Source organism: Giraffa tippelskirchi, chromosome 6 (genome assembly GCF_054371585.1).
Source record: "Giraffa tippelskirchi isolate mGirTip1 chromosome 6, T2T-mGirTip1v1.2.pri, whole genome shotgun sequence".
Taxonomy (NCBI): domain Eukaryota; kingdom Metazoa; phylum Chordata; class Mammalia; order Artiodactyla; family Giraffidae; genus Giraffa; species Giraffa tippelskirchi.
Genome location: NC_137280.1, coordinates 109754918 through 109768642, shown reverse-complemented (window position 1 = coordinate 109768642; position 13725 = coordinate 109754918). Strand labels below are relative to the sequence as shown.

Genomic DNA, 13725 nt, shown 5'->3' with positions numbered 1-13725 from the left:
ATGAGTTCATCTCAGAGCTTTCTATCCTGATCTATTAATCTATATGTCTGTTTATATGCCAGCACCATATTGTTTTGATTACTGTAGCTTTGTAGTATCATCTAAAGTCGAGGAGCATGACTCTTTAAGCTCCATTCTTTCTCAGGATTGTTTTGGCTATTTTTCTGTGTCTTCATACAAGTTAAAAAATATTTCTTTTGTTCCTGTTCTGTGAAAATATGCTATTGATAGTTTGATAGAGATTGCACTGAATCTGTAGACTGCCTTGGGTTCAGTTTAGTTCAGTCGCTCAATCGTGTCGGACTCTTTGCGACCCCATGAATTGCAGCACGCCAGGCCTCCCTGTCCATCACCAACTCTCGGAGTTTACCCAAACCCATGTCCATCGAGTTAGTGATGCCATCCAACCATCTCATCCTCTGTTGTCCCCTTCTCCTGCCCTCAATCCTTCCTGGCATTAGGGTGTTTTCCAATGAGTCAACTCTTCGCGTGAGGTGGCCAAAGTATTGGAGTTTCAGCTTCAACATCAGTCCTTCCAATGAACACCCAGGACTGATCTCCTTTAGGATGGACTGGTTGGATCGCCTTGCATTCCAAGGGACTCTTAAGAGTCTTCTCCAACACCACAGTTCAATAGCATCAATTATGGTCATTTTAACAATATTGAATCTTTTAAATAGGAAACCAGGGTATATCTTTCTATCTGTTTGTGTGATCTTCAGTTTCTTTCATCAGCATCTTATAGTTTTTTTGAGTATAGTTCTTTTGTTTCCTTAGGTTTATTCCTATTTATTTTTTCTTTTTGATGTGATGGTAAATGAGACTGTTTCCTTAATTTCTCTTTCTGATACTTTGTTGTTAGTGTATAGAAATGCAACAGATTTCAGTATATTAGTTTTGTATCCAGCAGCTTTATCAAATTCATTGATGAGCTCTAGTAATTTTTTGGAAGAGTCTTTAGGATGTTCTATGTATAGCATCATGCCATCTGCAAACAGTGACAGTTTTACCTCTTCCAATTTTTAAAATGTGTTTTTATTCTTTGATTGCTGTGGCTAAGATTCCCAAAACTATATTGAATAAAAGTAGTGAGAGTGGTCATTCTTGTCTTGTTCCTGATGTTAGTGGAAATGCTTTCAGCTTTTCACTGTTGAATATGGTGTTAGCTATGGATTTGTCATATATGGCCTTTATTATGTTGAGGTATAGTCACTTTTTCTCCCATTCTGAATTGTTTTTTTAATCATAAATAGATATTGAATTTTATTAAAAGATTTTTATTCATCCATTGAGATGATCATATGGTTTTTATTCTCCAGTTTGTTAACATGGTCTATCACATTGATTGAATTTGTTACCGAGCCCAAGTTCACTGTTTGCCACACTACAGGTTAATAAATTGGAGATGAGGTGTTGTGGCAAGAAATACAACTTTATTCAGAAAGCCAGAAGACTAAGAAGATGGCAGACTGCTATCTCAAAATCACTATCTTATCAGGGTCTGGATGCCAGATTCTTCTATAGAACAAAGAGGGGGAGGAGGTGAAGAAGTAAAGTAAAAAGGTCATAAGTCTTGCAAATATCTCCTGGAATGGCCATCCTTGGGGAGGGGATATGTTAATTTCTTCTTTTCTGCAGCCATTCACAGGTGGGCAGGGTCAGATTGTCTCTCTACCATCTGAACAAAGCCCAAAGGGGTAGGATTTCCTGTGGCAAGCCCTTATGTATAGCTTCCTTTGTGGCTCAGCTGTAAAGAATCCACCCGCAATGCAGGAGACCGGGGTTTGATCCCTGGGTTGGGAAGATCCCTTGGAGAAGGGAAAGACTACCCACTCCAGTATTTTGGTCTGGAGAATTCCATGGGCTGTATAGTCCATGGGGTCACAAGGAGTCGGACAAGATTAAGCAAGTTGAAGTGGGATAGCTATAGATAGTGATTGTAAGAACAAAAGCAATGAAAAATAAAGGTTAAAGTAAAAGAAATAGATCCAACAAGGAGTTAGAATTTGCTCTTCCCTGTTACAGTTTAAGGATATTGAAAAATCCTTGCATCCCTGGAATAAATCCCATTTGATCATGGTGCATGATCAACAATATTATATCCAATTAAATTATCACTTGATACTGAGACTGAAATGAATATATTTTTTCAAGTAAAAACAGTAAGAGTTTATCAACAGTAAACCTTGTCAGTAGGGAACTGTGTTCCCTCAAAATTCTTTGGTTGAAATCCTATCTCCTAGTGTCAGAGAATGTGGGTATATTTAGTGATAGTGAAACTGTTCACCTCAGATTGGGACTTGAACCCATGTGCTAGGACTCAAACCCAGCCAGAATGCTGCTTGGAACTCTAGCCCATGTGACCTGGACTCCTACCTGCCTGAAACCCAGTTTGGGACTCTAATCCACATGGAACTCGAACCCAGTCAAAACCCTTCTTGTGACTTGAACACATGATCTTTTAACTAGAATCACTCATCTGATATCTGGATTTACAGAGGCTCAGGTTTTTGAGTCTCAGCACGGAAGTAATTCAGCAAGACATAAAGTAATAGCCAAGAAATGGATTTATTAATGAAGGATGCTTGTAAGAGATAATGAAGGAGGAAACAGACAGAACAGGCTCCATCTTGAAAGCAGGACTCCATCTTGGGCCAGACTGTGGACATTGAGCTATATGCCAGTATCTATGGAAACCACATACCAACTGGAAAACCAGACACCCAGGATGGAAGAGCCCCAGGGCTCATATCTAGACCCTCTGACGCCTAAAAGAATACCCTAATTATCTGTGTAGCCGAATAGAATCATAAATTCTATTATGCTTATTGGGGTATGACTACAGGCCTATTGATAATTGTCCACTGTTAACTACCTAGGCTTAAGACATACGAATCACGGGTTAACTTGGATTGTATCTTTCTTTTCCTTTGTTCAGACTAGTTTCAAAGAGTTTGGGGAGGTGGGTTTGAGCATGTACACTTAGGGTATATAAGGTTTTCACAAAAACTAGTCAGGGTCCTTGGCTAAGAGGAGACTCTGCCTTGGGCCCGCTGGTGCAAAAAACTGCACTCCACTATCTGCATTGTCCTTCTGAGTGAGTTTGTTTCCCGGAACCTGTGGCTACAATACAAGCAGTCTGGCAAGGAAGCTCTGCTTGAGGATTAAGTGGCTACAATTTTATGGTCAAAGTAAAGTGGGGGAGGGCGAAAGATTGCTTTTCTTGAGTAGATGTCAGGCTTATATCCCAAGCCCTGCCTTCCTATCAGGCAGGAGAGTGTCTGACCCTGTGAGGTTAAACTAAGATTGTCATAGTGCTTTGGCTTCCTTGGTGGCTCAGGCAGTAAAGAATCTGCCTATAATGCAGGAGACCAGGATTCAATCCCTGAATTGGGAAGATCCCCTGGAGAAGTGAGTGAAGATCCCCTGGAGAAGGGAATGGCAACTTACTCCAGTATTTTTGCTTAGAGAATTTCCTGGACAGACAATCCTGGCAGGCTATGGACCATGGGATTACAAAGAGTTGGACGTGACTGAGCAAATAACACACAAATATTTTAGTGCTTATTCAAATCAGTAGAAGCATGTTGACATTTTTCTTTTACCTAATGGCCTGGGGCATAGCTCATGCTTTTATTTACAGGTTTATAGTTAAGCAAGCCTGCTTCGTCCCACAACATTTCAATTGATTTCTTGAGAGACCCTTAACTTACAGTGGTCTCCCAAAGTTTCCTAAGTTTTCCTCTCTATCTATAGTCCCTTATTGGGACATCTACAGCTGCCTGTGTAACTGTCCTTTCTATTCCTATCAACAGAGCCTTGAAAATGAAGATTAAGTTAAAATGAGGCTCTAAGAGTGGGCCCTAATCCAATGTCACTGGTGACTGTGTGAGAAGAAATTTGGACATACAAAGGGACACCAGAAGTATCTGCTGCAAGAAAAGACCACATGAAGACACAATGAAAAGACAGTCATCTGCAGCCATTAGGAAAGGCTTCAGAAGAAATCAAACCAATTGACAGTTTAGTCACTCAGTCATGTCCGACTTGCTGCAACCCCATGGACTGCAGCACGCCAGGGCTTCCCTGTCCATCACCAATTCCCGGAGCTTGCTCAGACTCATGTCCATCGAGTTGGTGATGCCATCCAACCATCTCATCCTCAACCAATTGACACCTTGACCTTAAACTTCCCACCTCTGCAACTGTGAGAAAATAAATTTCTGTTTTTTAAGCCATTAGTCTGTGGTATTTGTTATGGCAGCTCTAGCAAGCTAATGAAGCCTCTTGTAGCAAGTACTGGGGACTTCCCTGGTGGTCCAGTGGCTAAGACTCTGTGCTCTCAATGCAGGGGAACTGGGTTCAACCCTTGGTTGGAGAACTGAATCCCACATGCTGCAACTAAGGGTTCGTATGTCATAACTAAGAGTTTGTATTCCACAACTAAAGATCCTGAATGCTGCAATGAAGATCAAAGATCCTATGTGCTGCAACTACAACCCAGTGCAGCCAAATTAAAAAAAGAAAAGTACTGATACTTTAACTCCCAAATATTTTCAAGTCAGAGCAAATGTATGAAATATTCCTGCAGTATGCTGACTGAAGTACAGTTGGCCCTTGAACAACACAGAGTTTAGGGGAACTGACCCTCTGTATAGCTGAAAGTCCAAATATAATTTATAGTTGGTCCTTCATATCTTCCATAGTTGTGGTGTGGTGCCACACCATGGATTTAGCCTACCTCAGATCTTGTAATACTGTTGTATTTACTATTGATAAAAAATTCACCCATAAGTGTACTAGCACAGTTCAAATCCATGTTGTTCAAGGGTCAACTCGAGATAAAAATGGTCATGGACCAGACATCAGATAAGGGGTTCAAGCTATTCTGTTCCCCACAGCAACTGTAAGGGTTGCAGGTATCAATATGTCATGCACATCTGTAACTCATTCGTGACACTTCATCTGGGAAGCTCTTTTCCAAAGGATAAATTTTAGGAAGAAGTAAAATGATCTCATAAGGAATGTCTGACATTCACAGGAGAAGTTTCTTTCTATAATATATATACTCTGAGCCCCAGGCAGAGTTTCAGAATGGCTATCTAAAAAAAAAGTATTAAACAGAAGGGCACTACCTGATGACTTCTCACTGAGCCAAGCTCCAATTTCTCTTACCACAGTTACCTTCCAGCTATACTTTTGCTGCTTCTGCATTTGGATTCCAGTGAGTTGTGAGGACAGATCTGTGAGTATAACCACATTCTCTCCTTTGGGTTTCTCTCTGAAAAATACAAAGACTTTTATCTTATGTTTGATCCTAGCTTTATAATTCTCTTTTTATGTTTTATTTATTATCACTATGTTTCGGACAGAGATAATGTGTTGAGAGTGAACAAGTGGAGACATCTTAATCAGAAACCCGACATAGCCATTATTTAAAAGGGTTCAAATTCCTCTTTCCCTAAGATATTGGCTTATGAGACAGTATGTGAGTATGCATGTGTTCACTTCAGCTATGTTAAGGTGCATGAAAATACCCAAAATGAAATTTCATGCTTGATAATTGGACAATATTGAAGCTGTTTAGTAACTATTTAGAAAGCATTATTATCACCTTGGCAAATAAAGATTAAAGTTTAATTTTCCTAGTAAAACTATGTTTCCAAAAATGTTAGTTCTGAAGCTTACTTTATCTTAGTATAAACTAGTGCTCTCATTCGGGGGTTATCCCCACCCCACTCCAACTGAGGACATTTGGCAGTCTAGAGGCAATTTTGATTTTGTGACTTGGAGGGTGCTACTAGTGGGCAGAAGTCAGGCATGTTGCTAGACATCTTACAATCCGTGGAACAACCCCACATAGCAAAAATTGTTGTTCAGTTGGTGAGCCATGTCCAGCTCTTTGTGACCCCATGGACTCCAGCATGCCAGCCTTCCCTGTCCTTCACTGTCTCCGAGAGTTTGCTCAAGCTCATGTCCATTGACCGGGTGATGCTATTTAACCGTCTCATCCTCTGCTGCCTTCCTCTCCTTTTGCCTTCAACCTTCAATCTTTCCCAGCGTCAGTGTCTTTTCCAATGACTTGGCTCTCTGCATCAGGTGGCCAAAGTATTGGAGCTTCAGCTTCAGCATTAGTCCTTCCAATGAACAAAAAATTATCTGTCCCCAAATTTCAATAGTGTCAATTGACTGTACTTGCTTCCCTAGAGGTCCAAGGATTAGATTCCCAGAAATCTTTTATCTATTGGTGAATGTGACTTTACTTCTAAGGGGCTATGTCTGAAAGCTATTACCAGAGAGCAGCTGCAATTTCGCCTAAATCTAGGAAACACTTGCTGAGTGAATGACAAAACCATGGATTAGAGGATAAATACAGTGAGCAGAGTCAGCCATTTTACCAATCAGATCTTACGAGCTCCCATTACTTCCTGCAGCAGAACTGGTCCTTTTGAGCCAAGTCTCTTGAGCAGGGTCGGGATTGGAGGCATGTTGGACTACATTTCCCAGAGTGCCAAGGGATCTCCGCGCAGGCGCGCTTGGAAAAAGACGGCGTCCCTCTCCTCAGAACCCGGCAGGTCGCTACCATCCTGCCCCCGCCACTCCCTCCGTCTTACCTGCCCCGCAGTCTGAACTCCACTCCGCACTACTTCTGCTAGTGTTGTGTGTGTGCCGCTGCAGACTGGACTTATGGCCTCGATGTTGAGGTTCAACGGGAAAGTGGTACTGGTTACCGGCGCGGGGGGAGGTGAGTACGTGAAGGCTGGAGGGCGGGTGTCCAGCTCACTGTACTGCTGGGAACCCCCCCGCCCCACTTTTTTTTTTTTTTGTCCCCCCTTTGGTCGGGGTTACGCACGCAGCTGTAGCTGCGGTCCCAGCATCTGGGCTGCGGGCCGCGGTGACTAAGCGGCTTGGGGAGCGAGCGATTGGACTCGCTGGCGGTGGGAGTGCGAGGACGGACAGTGACTATTCTCAGGTCGCCGAATCTCCTGAGGGTGGAGAGGTGGCGCTGGCCCGCCTTGAGCGGGGACCCAGAAACTTCTGGTGCACGTCTCCCCACCTCCACCCCCGGGCCCCTCAAGGCTTCGGATCCGGAGAGGACAGAGGCCGGGCTGGGCTGTGGGTTGCAAAACTAGGCGAAAGTTCATGCCAACGCTCATCTGTGAGTATCAATTGCAACTCTTCCTGTCAATAGACTCTCTAGGCCTCTGTCAAGTCTTTTAAAACATGGCAGAAAAGCCATCTGGTGACTGGAATCACTCTCCACCCCTTGCCCCCAGTAGTAGAGATGTCAGCCCCTTGCCTTTGAAAAGTCAGTTGTCTTTTCCTCTGTCGGATGATTTTTAAGCTCTTGAGAGGGCCTTCTTTTTAAAAAAAGGCATCTGGTTAAGAGTTCTCCTTTTTGGACTTTGTATGCTTATCAAGCCAAGCACAGTACTGTCAAGTCCACTAGAGTCTTGGCATAAAGTTGTAAACTCAAGTGACTGCTGGACTCAGGCAGGCGATAGAGGAGTAAAGTGAGTGTGGGGTGGGGCATGAGAAACTGGAGAGCCAAGGTCTTTCTGAAGTGGGCCGGACCTTCTTGTATTTCAGAAGCAAAGTGGAGATTTGTTATGTGAAATAACCCTGTTTTTAAAGGACAAAAATTAAGACAAACTACTCATACCTACATGGATGCTTTGCAGTGAGATTCTACACTATTCCAAGTGCAGAGGTCCGTCTAGTCAAAGCTATGGTTTTTCCAGTAGTCATGTATGGATGTGAGAATTGGACTATAAAGAAAGCTGAGCGCTGAAGAATTGATGCTTTTGAACTGTGGTGTTGGAGAAGACTCTTGAGAGTCCCTTGGACAGTAAGGAGATCCAACCAGTGAATCCTAATGGAAATCAGTCCTGAATGTTCATTGGAGGGACTGATGCTGAAGCTGAAACTCCAATACCTTGGCCACCTGATGCGAACTGACTCACTGGAAAAGACCCTGATGCTGGGAAAGATTGAAAGTGGGAGGAGAAGGGGATGACAGAGGATGAGATGGTTGGATGGCATCACCGACTCAATGGACATGAGTTTGAGTAAGCTCCAGGAGTTGGTGATGGACAGGGAAGCCTGTCGTGCTTCAGTCCTTGGGATCTCAAAAAGTCTGGCACGACTGAGTGACTGAATTGAAGTGAACTGAAGTACAAGAATCTTGACCTTATGGGCCTTTGATTACCCACTGGTAGTCCCTTATACCAAGAATGGACCTAATGCTGAATTAATTTAAATTATATATTAAAAGTCACAATGGAGTTCTGACAGTTGAAGTGAAGTCAGTTGCTCAGTCATGTCCAGCTCTTTGCAACCCCATGAACTGGGGCTTGCCAGACTCCACTGTCCATGGGGTTTCCCAGGCAAAAATACTGGAGTGGGTTTCCATTTCCTTCTCCAGGGGATCTTCCCCACTCAGGGATTAAAGCTGGGTCTCCTGCCTTGCAGGCAGACTCTTTACACTGTGAGCCACCACAGTTAAATCATACATATTTTCATTTATAAAATGGATTCTCATGCTTTCTTTTAGAAAATGTCTTTAGCATTAATTAGTGGCCAAATGTTTTATAGCCATAGCTATTTTCATTCTGAAATGATCATATGTTTTGGGGAAAACATTTTGTTTACACTTAGTTTTTGTTGAAAATAAGTAATGCACTCATATTTTAAGCCATTTTTTGACAGTGAGTGATTCACAGTATGAAATAACAGTTTATACCAATACCCTGTATACACACGCACACACGCACACACAATCTGTATTTGAAACATAGTACGTTCAGTGCACTTTGAACTTTTCTGTTTCATTAAGTAAATGCAGATTACAGCTCACTAAATTGATTTTGTGAAGTATTAATGAGTTGTTCACATGGACCACAGCCTTGTCTAACTCAGTGAAACTATGAGCCATGCCATGTAGGGCCACCCAAGACGAACAGGTCATGGTGGAGAATTTTGATGAAACGTGGTCCAGTGGAGAAGGGAATGGCAAACCACTTCAGTATTCTTGCCTTGAGAACCCCATGAACAGTATGAAAAGACAAAAAGATATGACACTGAAAGATGAACTCCCCAGGTTGGTAGGTGTCCAATATGCTACTGGAGAAGAGTGGAGAAATCACCGACTTGGTGGACATGAGTCTGAGCAAGCTCCGGGAGTTGGTGATAGACAGGGAAGCCTGGCGTGCTGAGTCCATAGGTCGCAAAGAGTTGAACACGACTGAGCGATTGAACTGAACTGAATGAGTTGTTACTAGACAATTCTGAATTTAGCGCCTCTTATTTATAAACTGATCCATATTTTAAAGAGCCTGGATTATGTGACAGTTACTAGCCATTAAATTGGAATACTGATCTGGAGCAGATACATGTGGAAAAGTTGAGACTTACCTTCAATCGTCATTAGAAAAGAAAGACTGAGATCTAATTGCAGTCCCATCACACAGACTGTTGCCCTTGAGGCCTTGGCATTCTCCTTTAAGGATATGCATCCGTAGAACTGCGTCATTGCTGAACATCCCAGGAGTATGGCTGTGAATGCTTGTCAGGCCTGTGTCTGGGAATTAGTTGGACTCCAACTCACTCATATTCTGAAATGCAAAGAAATATCTTGGGGCTATTCAAGTGCTGTTGTTTAGCTTGGACTATTGAAGAGTTTATTGGGCAACTTGGAAGAAGTTTCAGGATTGTCTAGCCTTAAGGTAATTTTGCCGCAATGGGTGGTATAACAGGAAGTTGTATTGATTAGCAGATGGTAGTAGCTGTTGCTGGGGATGGAACTGTGGGAGTGGTGGAACTGGGCAGTGGAAGAGGGAGTCTGGCCATGGTGAATTTGAGATGGTTATAAAATAGCAAGCTGTAGAATTGGAGATAGTAAGAAGTGTGTGAGTAGTTGGAAATTCTGAAGTCAGGAGAGACTTTGAAGTTGTTTGACTTCCTTTGGGTAAACCTGGAAAGTGAAATAGTCCAGGAAGCTAGTCTCAGAGACTCTGTTAACTTGAAGCAGAGGGCAGTCAAACCCACTGAGAAGAGCACTGAACAAGCGCTATGAGAAAAGAATCAACTGATTTTTGACAGTGCGAAAGAAGATAAGGTCAGAAGAGAAATAGGGAAGAGAGGATGGTTGACAGTGAACTTAGGTGCAGGAGAAAGTTAAGACAGGCTTTAAAAGAGGATTAAGAGAAAATAGAGGCTCTTGAATTTAATTTTTTTTGTGCATTTTGACTCTACAGTTGTGCTGGCCATTGTGGGAAATGCAAAAGAATGACATAATCTCATCCTTTACAAACCTTCTAGTTTATTTGGGGAGACAGACTAACACATAAAGTATTTAAATGATGTTTATAGAAGCATAGATACACAAACATGGGCGGACACAGTGAATCTGTTAATGGACTAGTGGTGGTGTTAGAAACAGGAAAGAGAATTTCACTTTTAACTTTATGTACAGATTTGTATACAGTTTGCTTGGGCTATTAAGATAAAAGTAGATTACTCACATAACTTTTCAGAGAAATCTGTAGCTTGGTTTTGAGATAATTCTCTGATTAACTGAGATCAATCTCTACTAGAGATGTATCCCATTCCTCTCATCTGATGATTTTCTACTGTTACCTTTTTTTGCATTCTGGTCATGAGTATTGATTTCTTTGAAAACCTCATGTTTAAATCTAGTGCTTTAGCCTTGATCTGATAAAATATGAAGAAGCTTGAGTTATTGCATTGGCTGGGTTCTTGCTCATCCATTTAGAGTAGATTAAATTTTAAAGTAAATTATTTGGTGAACTTTTAGTTTTGCAAAAATTTATAATTTGGGTTCTTTATAGAAGAGCTTGATAATTTAGCTGTCTCCTTTTGTTATTTGTTTACTTATTTATCAATTAATTTAGATTCAGTTCAGTTGAGTTGCTCAGTCATGTCAGACTCTTTGCAACCCCATGAACTGCAGCACGCCAGGCCTCCCTGTCCATCACCAACTCCCGAAGTTTACCCAAACTTATGTCTATTGAGTCGGTGATGCCATCCAACCGTCTCATCCTCTGTCGTCCCCTTCTCCTCCTGCCCTCAATCTTTCCCAGCATCAGGGTCTTTTCAAATGAGTCAGCCTTTCGCTTCAGGTGGCCAAAGTATTGGAGTTTCAGCTTCAACATCAGTCCTTCCAATGAACACCTAGGACTGATCTCCTTTAGGATGGACTGGTTGGATCTCCTTGCGGTCCAAGGGACTCTCAAGAGTCTTCTCCAACATCACAGTTCAAAAGCATCAATTCTTCGGCGCTCAGCTTTCTTTATAGTCCAACTCTCACATCCATACATGACTACTGGAAATACCATAGCCTTGACTAGATGGACCTTTGTTGGCAAAGTAATGTCTCTGCTTTTTAATATGCTGTCTAGGTTGGTCATAACTTTTCTTCCAAGGGGCAAGCGTCTTTTAATTCATGGCTGCAGTCACCATCTGCAGTGATTTTGGAGCCCGCCAAATAAAGTCAGCCACTGTGTCCCCATCTATTTGCCTTGAAGTGATGGGACCGGATGCCATGATCTTAGTTTTCTGAATGTTGAGCTTTAAGCCAACTTTTTCACTCTCCTCTTTCACTTTCATCAAGAGGCTCCTTAGTTCCTCTTCACTTTCTGCCGTAAGTGTCATGTCATCTGCATATCTGAGGTTATTGATATTTCTCCTGGCAATCTTGATTCCAGCTTGTGCTTAACCCAGCCCAGCGTTTCTCATGATGTACTCTGCATATAAGTTAAATAAACAGGGTGACAATATTCAGCCTTGATGTACTCCTTTTCCTATTTGGAACCAGTCTGTTGCTCCATGTCCAGTTCTAACTGTTGCTTCCTGACCTGCCTACAGGTTTCTCAGGAGGCAGGTCAGGTGGTCTGGTATTCTCATCTCTTTCAGAATTTTCCACAGTTAATTGTGATCCACACAGTCAAAAGCTTTGGCATAGTCAATAAAGCAGAAATAGATGTTTTTTGGAACTCTCTTGCTTTTTTGATGATCCAGCAGATGTTGGCAATTTGATCTCTGGTTCCTCTGCCTTTTCTAAAACCAGCTTGAACATCTGGAAGTTCATGGTTCACGTATTGCTGAAGCCTGGCTTGGAGAATTTTGAGCATTACTTTACTAGTGTGTGAGATGAGTGCAATTGTCAGGTAGTTTGAGCATTCTTTGGCATTGCCTTTCTTTGGGATTGGAATGAACTGACCTTTTCCAGTCCTGTGGCCACTGCTGAGTTTTCCAAATTTGCTGGCATATTGAGTGCAGCACTTTCCCAGCATCATTTTTTAGGATTTAAAATAGCTCAACTGGAATTCCATCACCTCTACTAGCTTTGTTCATTGTGATGCTTTTTAAGGCCCACTTGACTTTGCATTCCAGGATGTCTGGTTCTAGGTGAGTAATCACACCATCGTGACTAACTGGGTCGTGAAGATCTTTTTTGTACAGTTCTTCTGTGTATTCTTGCCACCTGTTCTTAATATCTTGTGCTTCTGTTAGGTCCATACCATTTCTGTCCTTTATCGAGCCCATCTTTGCATGAAATGTTCCCTTGGTATCTCTCAGTTTCTTGAAGAGATCTCTACTCTTTCCCATTCTGTTGTTTTCCTTTATTTTTTTGCATTGATCGCTGAGGAAGGCTTTATCTCTCCTTGCTATCCTTTGGAACTCTGCATTCAGATGGGAATATCTTTCCTTTTCTCCTTTGCTTTTCGCTTCTCTTCTTTTCACAGCTATTTGTAAGGCCACCTCAGACAGCCATTTTGTCTTTTTGCATTTCTTTTTCTTGGAGATGGTCTTGATCCATGTGTCCTGTACAATGTCACGAACCTCTGTCCATAGTTCATCTGGCACTCTATCTATCAGATCTAGTTCCTTAAATCTATTTAAGGAATTTGATTTAGGTCATACTTGAATGATCTATTGGTTTTCCCTTCTTTCTTCGATTTAAGTCTGAATTTGGTAATAAGGAGTTTACTTGTTTTTTGCTGACTGTATAGAGCTTCTCCATCTTTGACTGCAAAGAATATAATCAGTCTGATTTCATTGTTGGCCATCTGATGATGTCCATGTGTAGAGTCTTCTCTTGTGTTGTTGGAAGAGGGTGTTTGCTATGACTAGTGTGTTCTCTTGGCAAAACTCTATTAGCTTTTGCCCTGCTTCATTCTGTACTCCAAGGCCAAATTTGCCTGTTACTCCAGGTGTTTCTTGATTTCCTACTTTTGCATTCCAGTCCCCTATAATGAAAAGAACATCTTTTTTGGGTGTTAGTTCTAAAAGGTCTTGTAGGTCTTCATAGAACCGTTCAACTTCAGCTTCTTCAGCATTTCTGGTCGGGGCATAGACTTGGAATACCATGATATTGAATGGCTTGCCTTGGAAACAAACAGAGATCATTCTGTCGTTTTTGAGATTGCAAACAAGTACTGCATTTCAGACTCTTTTGTTGACTGTGATGGCTATTCCATTTCTTCTAACGGATTCCTGCCCACAGTAGTTGATATAATGGTCATCTGAGTTAAATTCACCCATTCCAGTCCATCTTAGTTTGCTGATTCCTAGAGTGTCGACGTTCACTCTTGGGCCATCTCCTGTTTGACCACTTCCAATTTGCCTTGATTTATGGACCTAACATTCCAGGTTCCTATGCAATATTGCTCGTTACAGCATCAGACCTTGCTTCTATCACCA

The 13725-nt window shown here is 41.9% G+C and overlaps 1 protein-coding gene across 6 annotated transcripts in view; it reads left to right on the top strand.

The window, feature by feature from the left end:
• The first annotated feature begins 6548 nt into the window (after window positions 1–6548).
• HSD17B4 (hydroxysteroid 17-beta dehydrogenase 4) overlaps window positions 6549–13725 on the top strand; it is a 96405-nt gene continuing 89228 nt past the window's right edge. For all 6 annotated transcript variants that reach the window (XM_081499078.1, XM_081499075.1, XM_081499073.1 and 3 more), the window contains exon 1: window positions 6549–6745. Coding sequence is in view for 4 of the 6 variants with exons in the window: in XM_081499075.1 (XP_081355201.1) it covers window positions 6688–6745 (58 nt within the window). In the remaining 2 variants the exon portion in view is untranslated. The remainder of the gene's footprint in view (window positions 6746–13725) is intronic.